This window comes from Pseudochaenichthys georgianus, chromosome 7 (genome assembly GCF_902827115.2).
Source record: "Pseudochaenichthys georgianus chromosome 7, fPseGeo1.2, whole genome shotgun sequence".
Lineage (NCBI taxonomy): Eukaryota > Metazoa > Chordata > Actinopteri > Perciformes > Channichthyidae > Pseudochaenichthys > Pseudochaenichthys georgianus.
The window spans coordinates 26004558-26021777 of NC_047509.1; the positions used below are offsets into that span (position 1 = coordinate 26004558).

At 39.4% G+C, this 17220-nt stretch overlaps 2 protein-coding genes across 11 annotated transcripts in view; one reads left to right on the top strand and one right to left on the bottom strand.

Moving 5' to 3' along the window:
• Window positions 1-17: 17 nt before the first annotated feature.
• On the bottom strand, window positions 18-9623 carry emc1 (ER membrane protein complex subunit 1). The gene is made up of 22 exons (XM_034086514.2): window positions 9471-9623; window positions 8896-9023; window positions 8726-8791; window positions 8545-8638; window positions 8325-8453; window positions 8012-8138; window positions 7662-7811; window positions 7313-7480; window positions 6768-6839; window positions 6399-6497; window positions 6143-6239; window positions 5410-5526; window positions 4448-4647; window positions 4108-4257; window positions 3688-3849; window positions 3475-3594; window positions 2984-3121; window positions 2323-2496; window positions 1700-1910; window positions 1513-1597; window positions 1295-1424; window positions 18-943 (listed from the first exon to the last, which is right to left on the bottom strand). Exons 1-22 carry the CDS (start codon window positions 9560-9562, stop codon window positions 764-766), a joined length of 2889 nt encoding a protein of 962 aa, XP_033942405.1. The 5' UTR covers window positions 9563-9623; the 3' UTR covers window positions 18-763.
• Window positions 9624-10525: 902 nt separating this feature from the next.
• ubr4 (ubiquitin protein ligase E3 component n-recognin 4) overlaps window positions 10526-17220 on the top strand; it is a 49517-nt gene continuing 42822 nt past the window's right edge. For all 10 annotated transcript variants that reach the window (XM_034086713.1, XM_034086720.1, XM_034086714.1 and 7 more), the window contains exons 1-11: window positions 10526-10651; window positions 12361-12458; window positions 12580-12683; window positions 12803-12932; window positions 13112-13257; window positions 13447-13546; window positions 13773-13914; window positions 14064-14188; window positions 14445-14569; window positions 14882-14941; window positions 15917-16107. In XM_034086713.1, coding sequence (XP_033942604.1) covers window positions 10527-10651; window positions 12361-12458; window positions 12580-12683; window positions 12803-12932; window positions 13112-13257; window positions 13447-13546; window positions 13773-13914; window positions 14064-14188; window positions 14445-14569; window positions 14882-14941; window positions 15917-16107 — 1346 coding nt within the window. In that variant the 5' untranslated portion in view covers window position 10526. The remainder of the gene's footprint in view (window positions 10652-12360; window positions 12459-12579; window positions 12684-12802; window positions 12933-13111; window positions 13258-13446; window positions 13547-13772; window positions 13915-14063; window positions 14189-14444; window positions 14570-14881; window positions 14942-15916; window positions 16108-17220) is intronic.

The following is a 17220-nucleotide window of genomic DNA, read 5'->3' on the forward strand; positions in this document are numbered from 1 at the left end:
CCAAAACACAAACCATATTTCTGAAACAAATTTTAATGGAGCATCAAATCTAGCTGAGATCGGATCAAAACTTCTCACACCAATCAGGAGGATTGATGTACGTAAAATAAAAGCTGGTCATTTTTCTTTGTGAAGCATGTGATGTTGACACCGCCAATCTTCAGAAAAGCACAATGAACTATTTCTGGTCCTTTCTGCATTATCTGCTAACATTTCATACAGTTCACAGTTCATTTGTTATCAACAAGTCACTTTTGGGTATCACGATCATTCTAATAAAAAAAATAATGCTCACGTCTTCGTTCTCTTTTATCTTTGACCTCCCGTTTCTGTATTCCTCTCCTTTAGAGTGTTATCATGAAGCAGAAATGTCACAAACGTAATCTTAAACTAACATTGCTTAAGCATCTAAATTTCACATGTGTGGTTATTTCCAAACTCCACAATTTAATAAATTCAAATCCGATTCATTCAAAAATAATTAGTTATTTGTTAAACATTTAATCAAAACGACATGGCACAAAAACAGTTATTCTTACTATGAAATTCCATGTGCTTGCAAAATAAGTTAAAAAATAAACACATAAAACCTATATTAATCCCTCGTCCCACCCCCCCGCCCCGCCCCTTCCCTGCAGTTCTTATGGGCATTGTTGATCTCTGGCCTGTGTTTTTCTTCAGGCACGGCCTCAGCGCCTCATCTCCCCTGGCTGAGGTCCTTCGAGCAGCCTCGGCTGTAAGAGATGGGATTGCGACGTTCACTTTACCGCCAGGCCCGGTTGAGCAGTTTGACTTCTGCCAGGCGTTTGCTGATCATGGTGGCGAAGAAAAGAGCTAAGAGAACGCTGCTGATCAGCATGTAGTCGTAATCGTCTTTTAGTACGTCAAACTGCTTTGAGGGATACACACGAGTCTGGTAAATGTCCAGTCCATATGCCACCACCTACAAGAAAAAAAAAAAAAGAACATGGCATATTTAGGTTTAAATTACCCAAAGGGAAGATAACTAATTTTGTCTCAGTGTGGTGTTAAAATGATATTCTGCCCGTGGCTTTCAAAACCAGTAATAAAGCACTTATCATGAAGTACTGTCAACAGCGACTGAGATAAGCTTATAGAAGATAACGCATCATTTAAATTCAGGCACACAGTGGCACTTCTGGAAAAACAATATTTTCCATTAAATCATTCAATATTTTTTAATAGGCTAAACAGTTCCAAAAATCAAGAAATGCCTTCCAACCGTGGATATCATCATATAATCTGTTTGTTAGCATCGTAATGGCAGACTCACCAGGCAGGTGGACTCCAGTCCAGAGGGGGCGGTGTAAATTCCTCGCACTCTTGTCACCGTCTGGTTGTAGTTGATGAACCACTCTGAGCGGATCAGCAGCTCTGGTGCGTACGGAATCAGGTTCTCTTCTCTGGAAAGATCAACTCAACAAGTTAGACCGAAAAAAATAAATACAAGTAATTGAAATGTTTGAAACCATGCCTGACTGAGGGACGTACCGGCTTTGCTCCGTTACTATTTCTGGCCTCCGAGGGTCCAGGAACATCTTGGGTAATGACAAAATCCCTCCTGATGGCAAACCAACTATAACAAAGAAACATATTTAAAGAGGCTGAAAATAGTTCGAAAGGTTTGTTACTCTGAAACAGTGACACTCTACAGCCCATAAGCCTCGCTGTGACTTACTAAGCAGGTGGCGGCTGGTGATGCCCTTCTCAGTCAGTGTGGCCTCCATGGTAGAAATGGAGGAGGGGAAGATGTAGGACTGCTGAAGCACCTGAGGAGCGTGGGGTCGATCCAGTGAACTGAACACGGTGCTGTTGTACAGCTCCGTGCCTTCATACAGCTCGATCACAGAGAACTCGTTCCTGCGGGACTTGGTGCTCCAGTATTCGTACTGCAGATTCAAACAGACACAATCAGAAGACATCACCCACAAAACACCAGCCTTTTTCACCTTCAACATGTTTTTATTAATGTGCTCGGTGTATGACTACAGTGTGGCTGCTAATACAGCTGCAGTGAGCCAATATCGTACAAGAACCCCAACATTTTTAATAAAATCACAAAACTTAAGATATACATTCTTTGCATCATTTTGATAACATGATTTTAGTTCATTTTTACATGAATTGTTTTTATTTATTAGTTTTTTATATTCAAAGTTCAAGGAAATACAGTTAATTATATATTTATTTAAGTTAAATACATGTATGAAGTTTTAAAGTCAACTAGTTATCGTGTTGAATAATTGTCAATATAGAGTAAAAATAATTGGGATTATACCAAAATGCAGCAGCCCTACTCACCACCACCCAGTTTTCAGAGTGCACAATATGCACGGGTCCTTTGGCCTTCCTCTGAACCGCCTCGTGGATGATGCGTCCGGTTACTCCATCGATCAGGAGGATCCCCATGAAGCTGCGCTCCGGATGCGTGTCGGTGCTCTCAGTCACCACCGCCAGGAGATTGGGGTTGAGGTACTGTAAGAAAAGAAATGAAACCCAGTTCAGCTTCTTAATCACAGTGGAGAAATACACATTTTATGGATGTCTCTGGCTCATCTTGTCCCTGACCGTGAGAACCACCAATAAAGCTCTAAGAGTGGGAAAAACATGAGAATGATGTGTGTCACAGACATGTTGAGTATTGCGGGTTGTAATGAACCTTGCAGTTGTATTAACCTGTGACAGAGCTTTAGAGTTTCGTATTGTTCATTTCATAGATCATGCAGGAACTAAAGAAGGGAGGTGAAGCACCAAAACACAAGAAAACAAGATGTGTTATTGTTACTCAGAGTCAGTGGTGGGGAGAGGATATGATTCACCAGGGAAAGAGTGACACGAGGTGCAGTATTTCTAGGAAAGATGAGTTTTCAGTCTATGTCAAAAGACAAGGAGTGACTCATTTTCAAACCCTCTCAACACTTCTTCCAAACCACAAGTGAGTTTTCAGGGGAAGTCATCGCACCTTATAGAGGACACTACGGTCTCCCATTACTCGGCCCTGGGAGTGCACGTGCTCGTTGGGCCTCTTCCCTTTGACCGACACAATCTTCTGCACCTCTGTTGGGACCACCACCTCCCAGATCAGCTCGGTCGACAAGTCCTGAGAGCGAAAAATAAATACAAAAGATTTATTATTTTTGCCATTCCTCTGTGATTTAGGTAGAAATGTCATGGTTCATACATATTCAAAAATATTCAGAATATATTTTAGTGCTATATATCTTCAAACTCTAAATATATGAATTATCACAATTAATTAAGCGTTTTGAACATGTTTCATTACCAAAATAAAGAGAAAAGTTATCAATGCAATTATTACCAATGAAAATATGGCAGCCAAAAGCTGAAGGCTAGTGGTGGCTGGATGCTTTTTAAAAACGTGTCAAACTCCTGAATCTTCATGTGAAAAAACAATGAAATCATTTAGCAGTAAAAACAAAAGGTTTAACTTGCCGTTCGCAGCCTGTAGCCAGAAAGTCTTCCCTGGCTGGAGTCAACAAGATAAAAGAAAATGGTTGAGGCTATCTCCTGGAGCTGCTGCAGGACGTTCTTGGTAGAGGGGAAAGCAGAGACCTGGGGAAGAAATGAACAAAGTCACGTGTTGAACAATGTCTGTATCTTTGATGTTGATCTGGCGATTAAGGAGGTTCAGAGTCTGCCACTCACCTTGTACTGGTCATCAACGAGGAGCAGGACCTTAGCGTAATCCTGGTCCATGACCGGCAGCATGAGGGACTGGAGGATCGGCTGAGGCATAGCAGGGGGGGTGACGTGACTCTTCTTCCCAAAGATGGGATTAAATACATGGAGTGTGGCCAGGCCTGTGTCCTGATGGAAGAAAATAGAAGACAATGCCATAAATAAATACACAAAACAGTATTCAGCGTTTGCCTGCCTAAAAACCCACTTAGATTTTTCCTGGTATAATGCATGCTCAGTAGAAATGTAAAGTGATATCTGTTGACGCCTCACCAAGGTACAAAAGTAAGCAAGGATCTGCCAATTTCACAGTGAGGTAATTTGCTTTATTTGTTTATTTTTTTTAAGATAATATGATCTACCCACAGAGCTTTTGTCCTTAGATACCTTGTCTTTGATGAGCAGAGTGCACTGAGGCGGATGAGGGAAGTGTGCAGTGGTCCGTTGCACCATCAGTTTGAAAGCTGCATTAGCTGGGATGTTGTCCAAGTAGTGCCTCCATACAATAGTGCCGGTCTTGCTGTCAATCCCGAAAAGCTTCACAGAAAACAGCAAAAGGGAAAACATTAGTGTTTAAGAAAAGCCTGATGGAGTCCTTTTATTATTGCTTGATTTCACTTTAGGCATGCCTGACCATAGACGCAATAATCTTGGCTTGACAACAAATGTGCAGCACACATCATCTCCTCTGAATCATAGTAACTGCGTCAAAGCTTTAGTCGTGTACCTTCCCAGATGCAGTAACCATGACCATCATCTTCTGCAGGTTGAACTCGTCTCTGGAGAGGTTCTCAATGGTCACTTCGTTTTTGACTTGACTGCGAGGCTTGCGCGCATCGTAGAAGAGCTTCCAGAGGTGGCTGATCCACGCCTGCAGCAGGATGAGCTGAGAGGAGAGCCGCTTGAGCACCATGGAAAACAGGCCGTCTAGACGAATTACAGAGAGAAAGGACGCTGATTAATGACTGTCAGTGGGCGGGAAATTACAGCTTGACTTGGTTGTATTGTTATTGCAAGCAAAGCACAGGCAAATTTCATTACAATAACAGTAGTTTGTAGCTCAATATAACACTATAATACTGTAAAATAAAAGTTAAGCAGCTTATTTCTCACATCATTAATAAAACAATCTGGTTTTGTAGAAATAAATGATTAAAAGAAATGCTCAGTAGATATGGAGAGGTGTTTTCAGTCAACAATAGTCAAACAAAAGCTATTAATACATTTTATTTTAGAAAAGCAGTTGGGTGTGTTACCTTGAATAGCTGAATCCAAGCGAAGCGATAGAAACAGGACAAAGACAAAAGAAAATGAAGCAAATAGCAACCAAGTGAACACACCAGAGAGATCTGTGTTTACCAGGCCAGCAAGCCTGTAGCGACAAAACTACAACATGGATTATTAATGGCAGGTGCAGAGCAGTTGAAGGGAGGGAAAAGTAAAAGCAACAATTCAGTGGATTAAATTATTTAGTTCTATAGGAGTGGAAAATCTCAAAATGATAAACCAACTAGGCATAAAATCCCTTAGATAAGGAATTGCAAAGCTGCCATAAGCTTCTGGGACATGGAAAACATTTTACGAATTACTGCAGTGAAAACTTAAAAAAATAAAATACTGGCAGAGATTAGTACTTAAAGCGGTACACCAGGAGGAGTACATATGAAGGGGTTCTGGTTTGACATTTACCAGCCTTTTTGCCAAACTCGCCCTCCAGCTCTGCCTGCGTTCCTGTGAGAGGCAGATCCACCATTTCCATTGTCACCACATCTGACAGGGCCTCCTCTCTGGTCCACATCACACGCCCTGGAAAACAACACTCCTTATTGTTCTGTAATCATTCATTCTTCTTTACACACCCTGCCGCTGTATGCCGTTTGCGTTGACCCTTTCCGTCAATTACGACACATTTTCCTTCCCCTCCTGTTTGTGCGTACATTATGAAAACTGACTGACGGCTGGATGTTGCCGGTGTTCATGATGATTAAGAAGTAGAATTTCCCCTAATGCTATCAGGAGTTAAAGTATGGATTTACCAGTCTCTTTTTATTATTGGAAAAATTAAATAATTGATCTCAACAGTAAACACAATGAAGGGAAGGCTCCTTACAAACTATATAACCCAGCTCCTGACAACAGCTGTATTGAAGAGCAATTCCTTCTTTCTTATACATATTAAAAAGCAAAATGTCAAGATATGACTTTTTGTGGGGTCTGGCCAAACAACAACGTGAAAAAAAGGTAAGATTATTTTTTAACTACGAGCAGGAATTCGAAATTGTTCGGACTTTGGTGCCTCTTAGTGGTAGAATCTAAAAACACACCTTGGCCGACACCTGTGCATGCAAACACCTCAGGTAACACTTTTTGTCAGTTTTTGTATTAACACTAACAAAGCTTCATGGTTTTTATATATACATACCTGGCTGCTGAATGAAAGTGAGTGTGTGGTCTTCTGTCTGCACCATGACCCTGTAGCCAACAGAGTCGTCTTTCTTAAGGAATGCTTGTACATACAGCTGAAACAAAAGAACAAAAATGTTTTGAATTATAAAAAGAAAAACACTGCATGTTTAATCAGATTGAAATTCCGGTAAAGGAAACATGGATCCTCAATGAATTGCTCACTCGGATGTAAAAGACACTGGAGATTCACCAAGATTAAATTGCTGACTCACCTCCTCAGGTTTGCCACCATTGGGATCCAAAGGAAAAATCAGTGTTGTGTCCAGAAGTCTGCGCCCTGATTCTGCACTGAACAGGTTAACACTGCAAGCCTGTGTGGAAGAAAGAAGATACTCGCATGAATAATAAAATACTTCTTAGTTTTAGGTCAACACACATTGGTTTGTCAAAATTAACAGAACATTTTATTTCCCTGAAGGAATAAAGGGATTCTGAATCTGAAAGTTATAACACTTGCATCAAGCACACAAAGAGATAAATAAGACGTTAGTACCCGCTGATATTCAAACCATAGCTTGCTAATAGTAGATGGTAAACCCAATGCTTAAGAAGTCTGAATGTATGATTTTACAATTACTCACAGTTGTATTCTTGGGTGACATGACAGCAGCAATAGTCTTCTCTCCAGTGGTGGCAAATGAAACCAACAAGGCCTGGGAATCATGACAAATTAGTCAACAACACTTTACCACTGTTTCTTAGATTAACAATTGTATTACATCAGAAAGTCCCATTGAGATCTGCCCATTTTTTTTATATAATACACCAAAAACAATGGCATCAATGCTCAACAAGAAGGACAATAAGACATACAAAACTGGAACTTCGGCTTCACAGACAGCCTGGCAGTTTTCTAACATTATACAACATTTGGTCAAAAAAATGGGAAAAAACATTTCGTCTGGCAAATTTTGTCAAAAACTAGGAAAAAATATACATGAAGTTTTTGTGTACTGTGTATATCCGTTTGTTGCCATACGTTTATCTCTAAATCTATATCTAACCGGCTATACAAAACTAATATCATCCCTGGAAAATAAAATATATATCTAAGTGGTCAGGATTATAATTGTCAGAAACCTAATCATGCACGAGAGAAGTGCAAGGTAGAGAAACAGTTACTTACAGGATTGAAATCCCTCAGAGTAACTATCTGACCATCGTTGAGCTGGAGGAGCAGGTGTTGTTCTGGCCCAACTTGAAGGAAGAACTCCGACAGCGGAGGACGAGCTGCGTTGGGCTGAGTGGACCTCAGTACTGGCTGGAAACCAGGAGTGACTTCAAGTCCCAGTGACTAGAAGAAGAAAATTGTAAAACATTTACACAGAGAAAAATAAGTACATGTAAACAGAGACAGTTCCATTGCGTCGGTGGAGATATACAGAGAAGTTAGAGATGAATGGAGTCCTATCCTAACCAGAGAAAAGGAAAAGCATGGTAATTCTAGTATAGAACGTTTATTTTCTTGTAGTTACCTGCAAGGGGATCTGGCTCATCTCTGTCTGTGTTTCCAAGTCCAGCATGTACATGGATACGGTGGCAGAGTCCGCGCACGTCAACATGCCCTCACCGATCACTGCACAGCTGGCCTGTATGTTAGACAGCCACGGAGCTTCCACTGAGAACTGGAGGCAACACAAGCAAAGAGGGGACTTTATTAAGCATATTGCAACAGTACAGCTTCCCTTGTAGCATTCCAAAAAAGTGTGTTTTATTTATTTCCTCTAAGTATTATAAAAATAATAAAAAAAGAAAATATATATATATAATAAATCATTTATACGAAGCATTTATATACTGTAACTACTGTATAAATCAAGATTACCTGTCTGATTATCTCTCCGTCATCCAAACTGTAAACAACAATTGCAATGTGGGAATGGGGAACGGTTCCCAGGACATACACCTCACCATTTCCACCAGAATACACAGACTGGTAATCCACGGTTTCACTGTTTGGATAGAAAGAAAGACCGACAGTTTAACATTTTTTATAATGCAAATATATCTTGCTTATTTATACCAGATACTTCTATTGCTGAAATACTACATTTTTCAATGTTCTGCATCATGTTATGGTTAATGCTTGTATTCATATGCATTAACCAACCACATTAGAAAGAAACAGGTCCACTTGCCTTTCTGGTAGATTTTCTATCCATTTTTGATGACCATTAGAGAGGTAATGGAGAGAGATGGCAGTTTTCTTTAAAACAGCCACGTGCTTCACGATGTCTTGCTGTCCAATTAAACAAGCCGACTGGAAACTAAAATGCAGAACAAAAGCAGTTATCATCGGATCAATAAAAGACAATTTTTAGACCTACAGTAACAAGTGAAAATCAAGGAGGTAATCACCTGCCAGAATCCAGCACAATCTCCCAGTTCAAACCACCAATATTTATCTCCCAGGAGCGCAGCAGACGGCCATCACCAACAACCAGCAACGCATCTAGGAGACAAGAACAGTTACATTTGTTATTTGCTTTCAATTGGGGAACTAAATGCTATGTAGGCTTAACTGCTATGACAAAATCACCTTGTCCATGGTGCAGAAGAGCATCGATTTTTCCCTCCGGCCCAATCGCATCTACATGTCGCCAGACTGTAACAGACAATTAACTGGTATTAATATAAGAACACAAGGCATTTCAACTGAGAGGCGGGTGGTCTTTATGTACTTTTCAGTTGCAAATACAAAATACTCACAGAGTTCTCCAGTCCTGATGTTAAGGGAAGCAAAAACATTGTTCTCTGTTGCCACGATAACCTTTTTGGATGACTGCGACTGTGCGTCAAAATTCGAAAAAATAACCTTGCCAACATACTGCTGCCTCCTGGAAATCAAAAGACAGAAAACAACCAGTCAGAAGGTCAACAATATAGATACAAATTATATGTAAAAGCAAAGGTTGAGTCCCAAAATTGATCAAATCCCATTGGATTTACCAAGGAAAGGAAAGAAAAGAAGAAAGGACTTTTTGTTGGACTTTATGATGGTTATTATCAGATTGATTCAAAGCTTTTCAAATGCATAGAAATCAATATCTAACACATTTACTATAAGTAATTTAGCTTACTGGAGCTCAGAATTACTACATCTGCAGCTGGTAAATAACATGTATTGTATGATTTTTTTAAAAGGCCTTTCTCTCACACAAAGTCCACCCTAAACAAGCCGGGTCGCAGCTTGTGGCTGTGACAGGTGTTAGCATTAGCATTTTTTCATTAAAACATGGTTCAAAATAGCACACATATTTGATTATTTTGTAGACTCCTCTTACCAGTCAAATTTCCCTACTTGATCCTCAAACACAGCCCCGACAGTGCTGCATAAAATGACAAAATTCAGGCACAACCAAATTAGCTTTGCCATTGCAGCAATAGCATTAGCTTGCTCTTCAAGAGGGGGAGCAAAACGAGGAAATCGGAAGTGGACTGGCTTCCTTCAAGTCTGGTGCCTGAGACGTGCTGCCCCCTGTAGGGCGGTTGGTGTAATGCAGTGACCTCATATTATACATCCATTGCAGCCAGTGACCATGAAGATGTTTACATTTCATCTGATGAGTCATTCTACAAAAATGGTGAAAGTACTGCCCCTTACTTTTGCAGACACCAAAATGACGTTGACCTAATACTCACATTCAATATATATGTTGAATAAATAGAGATTGTCTTTATAATGGTACTGGTACTAAACAAATATGTTTAAAAAAAGGTTTTATTAATAAATTGCAATTTATTTAAAATGCCAAGTTCAAGGAACTGCCTTGTCACTTTGATCATACATGGAAGTGGAGCCTATAGTTCAATTGTATAGTTCAATGTATTAATCTGTTAACTCTCAACTCCCATATGGTTCAAAATAAAAGGTAGTTAGCAGATACAAACTGGCATTGATTTTTACTTGCAACTTAACCTATAATATAATAAATTGCAGAAACAAATGTGCATTTTTTTTTAAAGGTGCTGTCTTCAAATTGATTATTGCATATGATAAAAAACACATTTAATAGACATGTAATGATGTTCAAATATCCATTACTTAAATCAAACAATACAATAATAAAAAGAACACTGTAGAGTAGTTCAATGGGAACATGAATTACATGTGCGTGATTTGTATATGGATAAAGGCCATATTTAATTATACTGTGTATATTTGGAAGCTTCTATTAATAGTATTATACACCTTTATTAATAGTGGGATTACAAACTGTTTCGTATACACTCTGTGTAAATGTTTGGATGGGATGTTGGGCTGACAGTTGACAGCGCCCCCTCTGATTTACTTTCACGGTGTCTTCTACCATCAACTAGTTTTTACATTGGATTTCAAGATGGCGTCGAGCGGAGGAGAAGGGGAACACGAATGGACAGCGGCAGTACGGCCGCTTTTATCAGCCTCGTACACCGCTTTTGAAACGAAGGAGCTACCTCAGCTTATCGGGTCTATCATCAACAGGTAACTGGTTACATGTCAATTAGCTGCCGGTCTCTATTTGTTCAAATTCTACCCATGTCCACCCATGAGAGATCTGGCTGGCTAACATGCTAACTTAGCTTGTTTGGTACAGTTCGATGGGAAACGTTACCAGTTGAGCTAGCTTTAGCAGCTAACACGCTACTTGAGCTTAACTTGTACTGGCATCGAATTATGCTAACGTTAGCTCACTTACTCAAATAGCTATTAAGCTCCTACTGGCTGGTAATGCATAAACAGTTTGAAACAAAGCTGGGCCAATGGCTGGTGTATGTCAGTCTTTAATGGGACATTAAAGAAGCGCAGTCGTCATTTGGCTTCGCAGTGTACGGTTTTGAAAATCTGCTTCATCATTAGCTAGCTAACACAAACATTAGCCAGCAAGCTACCTAAGGGGCCTTCCAAACGAACTGGTACGTAACGTTGAAATAGCCACAGCAATATTTGACTGCGTCAGCTAAGATACGTTGGCTTTATTTGGTTTGTGTTGTATGCTCAGCTTGCAATACCAAGTATGCTTTGTGCATGTCAACATGCAATTTATACATTAACTAATAAAGGTTGCCAGTGTTAAACGCTATCTGCTGTGTGTCGGTGGCTGGAAGTAGGCGTGGACCATGTATCACTTATGTTTGATGAGGTGGTAATGGGTCGCCGTTAATGTATTTTTCAATACAACTATAACTTGACGACATTGCTGCTTGGTAATAAACCGTGTAGCTGAAACTACAATGAAGCTGGTGCAGGGTCTGTCAAGCAGGGGAACGTATATTTGAAGTAAAACTAGACGTACGCTCTTGTATGTGCACATTTCGTCTGGCAAACCACCCCACTTTCATCGTCACCATGGAGTGAATAACAAATCATTAGTACCAACCTATATATACAGTCTATGGTACCAACACAGTGAATAGTATGGCTTTTTTAGTGGTGCCATCAGCTGATAACACTGCATTCAAATGAAGAGCTTCCTGGTATTTTTAGTGGTTTCATTTTCCAAAGCAACAACAACCCTGCAAATACTGCTAACAAGCATTTAAGTTTCGTTTTCGAATGAAACGTCTGGTTTGGGTTTGAAAAACGGTCAATTATCTATTGAAATGCTTACAGTAGACTATAGTATATAACGTTTGAAACACAATTACAGCTATGTGTCACCATTGCAAGTATTTTCTACATTGTGAGCATGGAATTCAGATTATGCCTAATAGTTGTTTTTAAAATGTGTAACATAATTGTTGGTGTTTTAAACTGGAAGTTTAGTTGTCAGCATCAGTGGTGCGGCATCTCCAGCACACCCTCCATGTTATTTCACTTTCTGATAGTTTTTGAGAAATGTGTTTTAGATTTAGTTCTATGAGGGTTTTACTAACTAGATGTTAGCATGTAGATCGATGTCTGTATATGTGATTGTGGATACTAAGAACATGCATTTAAATTTTAATGGAACATTTGTGCTGTCACTTGAATACTTTGATGTTCTGGACGCTGTAGAAGGCTGTTTGAAAAAAATAAATATATAGATAAGGAAAGAACATGTCCCTGTGAACGATTGATGCTAACACAGGTGGGTCCCTAGCTGTCCAGGTCCACCAACAAAGACAGCTCCCCTTTTTTTCTGGAAATATGTGATTTAGAATGCAGAAACAAAATATGAGAGTTTAATGAGATATTTCACTTGTCGTTTGCAGTGAATCAGACATCCTTCACCACGACAAACAGTATGAGCCGTTCTACTCATCATTCGTGGCACTCTCTGCACACTATATCACCACAGTATGTGGTCAAAGTAAGTATCTTTTATTTCTCTATATTGTGATAGATATTGCTGCTTATGTCAGGCACTATATTCAAATGCTACCAGTTGTGTTTTGTACAACCAGCAAATCATTTCTTTTCTATCTCCCTAGTACCGAGAAATCAGCTTCTGTCGGTTGCTGCAGCATGCAAAGTATTGATTGAATTCTCTTTGCTGCGCTTGGAGAACCCAGATGAGGCATGTGCGGTATCACAGGTAAGGGGAAAAACTGCATTCTACTTAATGCTTATGGTCAATGTGTGTCAGTTTTCACTTTTATTAACTATATAAACCCACATGTTAAATTAAGAAATACGTTGCTTTTTGTTCTTCAGAAACACCTGATTCTTCTGATAAAAGGACTTTGCACTGGCTGCAGCAGACTGGATCGCACAGAAATCATTACTTTTACTGCTATGATGAAATCTGCCAAGTTGCCTCAAACCGTAAAGACCCTTTCAGATGGTAAGTGTCCCTTTAGGGAAGGATCAAAATTAAGCTAATAACAATACATTACTACTGTTAGTAAAATGATTTATTTATTCCAAAAAAGAGTCATTAAAAGATGAATAATAAAGGGACCAAACTAAGGTACTGACTCTGCTTTTGATTGACAAGAACTGTCCTTTTTGTTCATTTAATAGTGGAAGATCAGAAGGAGTTGCCCAGTGCTGTGAACCCAGAGCTTCGTCAAAAAGAAGTGCAAATGAACTTCTTTAATCAACTGACTTCAGTTTTTAACCCGGACCTTACCACCATCTTGGCCTCCCCGTCAGCATCACACATGCAGGCAAGTGTTGCAGAGCAGCCGTCCTATCGCCTGCTCCACTCTCAGCTACTAATGACAACTTGATTGAGTTAACCAACCTTCTTACTGAAAATAAACTGGTTTTTTTACGTTATATGTTGTATGTATGTAATATAATTTGCCTCCTGATTAATCATCAGTGTTTTGTTTTTACTCTCTCTCTAATTATAGGCTGAGAGTGATTGCGATGACCAAACCACAGAACAAGCTATTCAGGCCAAAATGAAAAATGCCTTTGTCTCTCAGAATGTGTCTAGCTTACAGGAACTCGGTGAGTATTTTTTTCTTTGTATCTTGTCTTTTAAGTGCTGAAGTACATTTGATATCCTTAAGTATTTTTTCGAAAGACTGATATTATAGAAAGATTAAGTGGGAAGCATCTTTCTTGTAGTATAACAGAATCTTGGGGCGTTTTCCCTCAACCTTTTCACATGCAAAATGACTGTCCACCCCTTTTTCTTGCCAGAGTTAACAGTCGTTTTTTTTTATATTCCCAGGTGGGTCTGAGAAGTTGCTACGTGTGTGCCTCAACCTGCCCTACTTTCTGCGCTACATCAACCGTTTCCAGGATGCTGTATCAGCCAACTCTTTCTTTATCATGCCTGCCACAGTGGCCGATGCCACTGCTGTCCGCAATGGGTAATTGATTTATTATATATAATTTACATTCTTATATTATGATTTGTTTATAAGGGTCAATATCAGCTGTGTGCGTTTTTGCATGTGTATTTGGTAACTAATGTTCTCTACTGATCAATACACTTTTAATGCTTTAACCCCAAACCCAGATTCCATTCACTGGTGATAGACGTAACCATGGCTTTGGACACACTGTCCCTGCCTGTACTGGAGCCCTTGACACCGGGGAGATTACTGGATATGACCGTGCTGGCTTTGAGCTGTCTCTATGCTGGTAGGTGAACAACTCTGTTGGACAAAATTAATTATACTGTTGTGTCCAGTAATTGAAAAAGTTTTAAACTTCAGCAAAAATTGAAGAATTATAGATGGGACAGAAATAGCCGTTTCCTTTACAACAAATGAAACCATAAAGCAGTGTAGTACTATGCTGGGTTGCTTGAATGTACCTCCCTTATTTATCAATTTTGTTAAATTATTGAATTAAATTTGTACAAGTCAAAATAAATGTTTATTTTTTACCCCTTTAGGTACGAGTGTTGCCACCTGCATGGCCATTCTGCAGGTAGGCAGCGGCTTGCAGCTGCGCTCAGCCTCCACTGGGACTAAAGAGGAAGACTATGAAAATGACGCAGCCACAATTGTCCAGAAATGTGTGAGTATTATGAATAAAACCTTCTCAAAGTATGCTCACATAGGAAATAATCTGGTGCTTCGTTGAAACTTTATTCAGTAACTTCTGTTTTTCGACTCGCAAGACTCAGTGAGTTACAGGTTTATTTAAAATGATGAACAAATTGTGGGGGCAGGGAGTTGCGTTCTGAATGGCTTTATGTTGAAGTTATTGTCTCATATATTGCCATTACATTTCTCATTTTTAGTAATATGTTATTAGTGCCTTGGCACCTTAAACACACCGTAAGAACATTTAAAATGCTAACAAGTAAAACATTTGTGTTTGCAACAGCTGGAGATCTACGAAATGATTGGACAAGCCATCAGCAACTCCCGCAGAGCTGGAGGAGAGGTGAGTGCTAGGACTAGAATGATAGTATTGTGAAAGAAAAGTTCAGTTCCTTTTCATTAACTTTACTGTTTGTGAAGTTAAAGTAGGGCTGCTCAATTAATCGTATTTTAATCGCAATTGCGATTATGGCTTGCAACGATTACGAAAACAACGTAATCGAAATATAACGATTATTTTTTTATTATTAATTCTCTTTCTTTTTTACTTAATCATTTTTTTTATTATTGGTTTTTCAGTTGAGTTATACTTAAAGTTCAGGGTAATCAACTGTTAAAAACATACTGCTCATTTTATCCAATAAATTGACGTTTTGAAAGTAAATGGATACTCGTTTTTAATAATCGTGATATCAATTATTGACCAAAATAATTCAGATTCTGATTTTTGACATAATCAAGCGGCCCCAGTTTCTAGCAAAAAATCTTTAAGAGATGACATGAGCAGCCCTACCAGCATTTGTCATGGTGGCCAAAACATTTTTATTTGGTCTTAAATTGTAGTTCAACATTTATTTCCTGTTCCTTCTGGACCATGACGGTGGGTCAGCCTTTAATGTTTAACTGAATATACGTTGAATATGTTTTACCTAAATGTTGGCTATATGTTAAGGAGTATTCAGGTTGTGACAGTGCACTGCAACATGTTTGTTGATCTTGTTTATTTGTATTTATTATTTTGATATTATTTATTTAAATGTAGATATGAATGTATAATTAATTTAATTTTGTATTGGTTTTTCAGTTGATTACCCTGAATGTATAATTCAACAGTTAAAAAGTTCAAATTATTATTTGTATTTGTTTTAAAGTACAATAAATGGATGTTTTCAAAGTCAATGAATAATCGCATTTAATAATCGCAATTACAATTATTGACCAAAATAATCGAGATTATGATTTTTGCCATAATAGAGCAGCCCTAAGTTAAAGTGGTCAAAAAAGACATTCATTTGATGGACCTATTTCCTTACTGCAGCATTATCAGAACTTCCAACTGCTTGGAGCCTGGTGCCTTCTAAACAGCCTCTACCTGATTCTTAACCTGAGCCCCACGGCCCTGGCAGATAAAGGGAAAGAGAAGGACCCCCTGGCCGCCCTGCGCGTCCGTGATATTGCCGCTCGCACCAAGGACGGTGCGGGATCGCCTAAACTTGGGCCTGGCAAAGGGTAATTTACAAAGAAAATTAAATAAGTCATTATAATGTTTGTGGTGTCTCGGTGGCTTCATCTTTTGATCGTCATCAGTTAAAGGAATGGTCCACTCATTAGATAATTAATCAAAACTTCAGTATTTAGTTAAACGTTATGTTTAAACCATACCCTGAAGAAATCAGCGATATTCCCCGGTAAATAATGATTTTATAGCTCTTTTTTATCAAGACCTGTATATTCCGTCTGGCCGCCGCCATGTTTGCCATTTTCAGTAGTCACGTGATGGTCATGACGTCATCCATGCGTTCACTTTGTCAACACACGGAAACATGGTGGAGTATTTCAGTTCGGACTCGTCAGCAGAGGAACAAGTTTTGACCAATGTGAAGAGATTGGATGGGGGAATTCATCCATACATATCAGTATGACAATACGACACCCTCTGTCCGTAGACCCTCACATCGTACAAGGAAAAACTTCCGAAGAAAACCCACAGTTTAAAGAGAACATGGGAGAAACCTCAGGGAGAGCAACAGAGGAGGGATCCCTCTCCCAGGACGGACAGACGTGCAATAGATGCCGTGTGTAAATTGAAAAGATAATACATTTGCAACATAGGTAGTCCAAATGTTTGGAAATGCATGTGTGTATAATGGGAAGATGATATAAGATACTATATGTATGCATGTAGTACCACCCTTGCTAGCGATTCCCTCTCTAGTTTAGCATATTCAGCTTCGTTGTCCCTGGCCATAGAATCACGATTTTATGGGGCCGGAAAAACTGGGGGGAAATACACACTAGTCGGTACTACGCTATATGGAAAGGCCACCAAAAACGGTCCTGGCCTGGACGTTAAAACGGGGCTAGCCGCTGCAATGGAAATGCGCTATAACATACCTTATTCTTACTCCGAGCACTACTTCTGCTCCTCCGTCGCTTCACACTTGCAGAGGGCGATTTCTCAACTGGCCGAACTGGTGTCCTGGTCGGTGATGACACCAGAAAGACCGATGGTACTGCATCTCCATTGAGTAATGGTTGTTCTTTAAATCCCATGTTATGTTTGATCATACTCTCAGAGTAGTCGTCCGGAAATGTGAAATGTTCGCTGCATACATGAGCCTG

What these genes read in the sequence shown, in the direction of transcription:
- emc1 (XM_034086514.2), bottom strand. Translation starts at nt 9,562, where the DNA reads ATGGCAAAGCTAATTTGGTTGTGCCTGAATTTTGTCATTTTATGCAGC. An exon ending in CGAGTTTGGCAAAAAGGCTG is followed by an intron (nt 4,648 to 5,409) that starts GTAAATGTCAAA and finishes TAATTCGTCTAG; the next exon opens with ACGGCCTGTTTTCCATGGTG. An exon ending in TGGTTACTGCATCTGGGAAG is followed by an intron (nt 4,258 to 4,447) that starts GTACACGACTAA and finishes TTTTCTGTGAAG; the next exon opens with CTTTTCGGGATTGACAGCAA.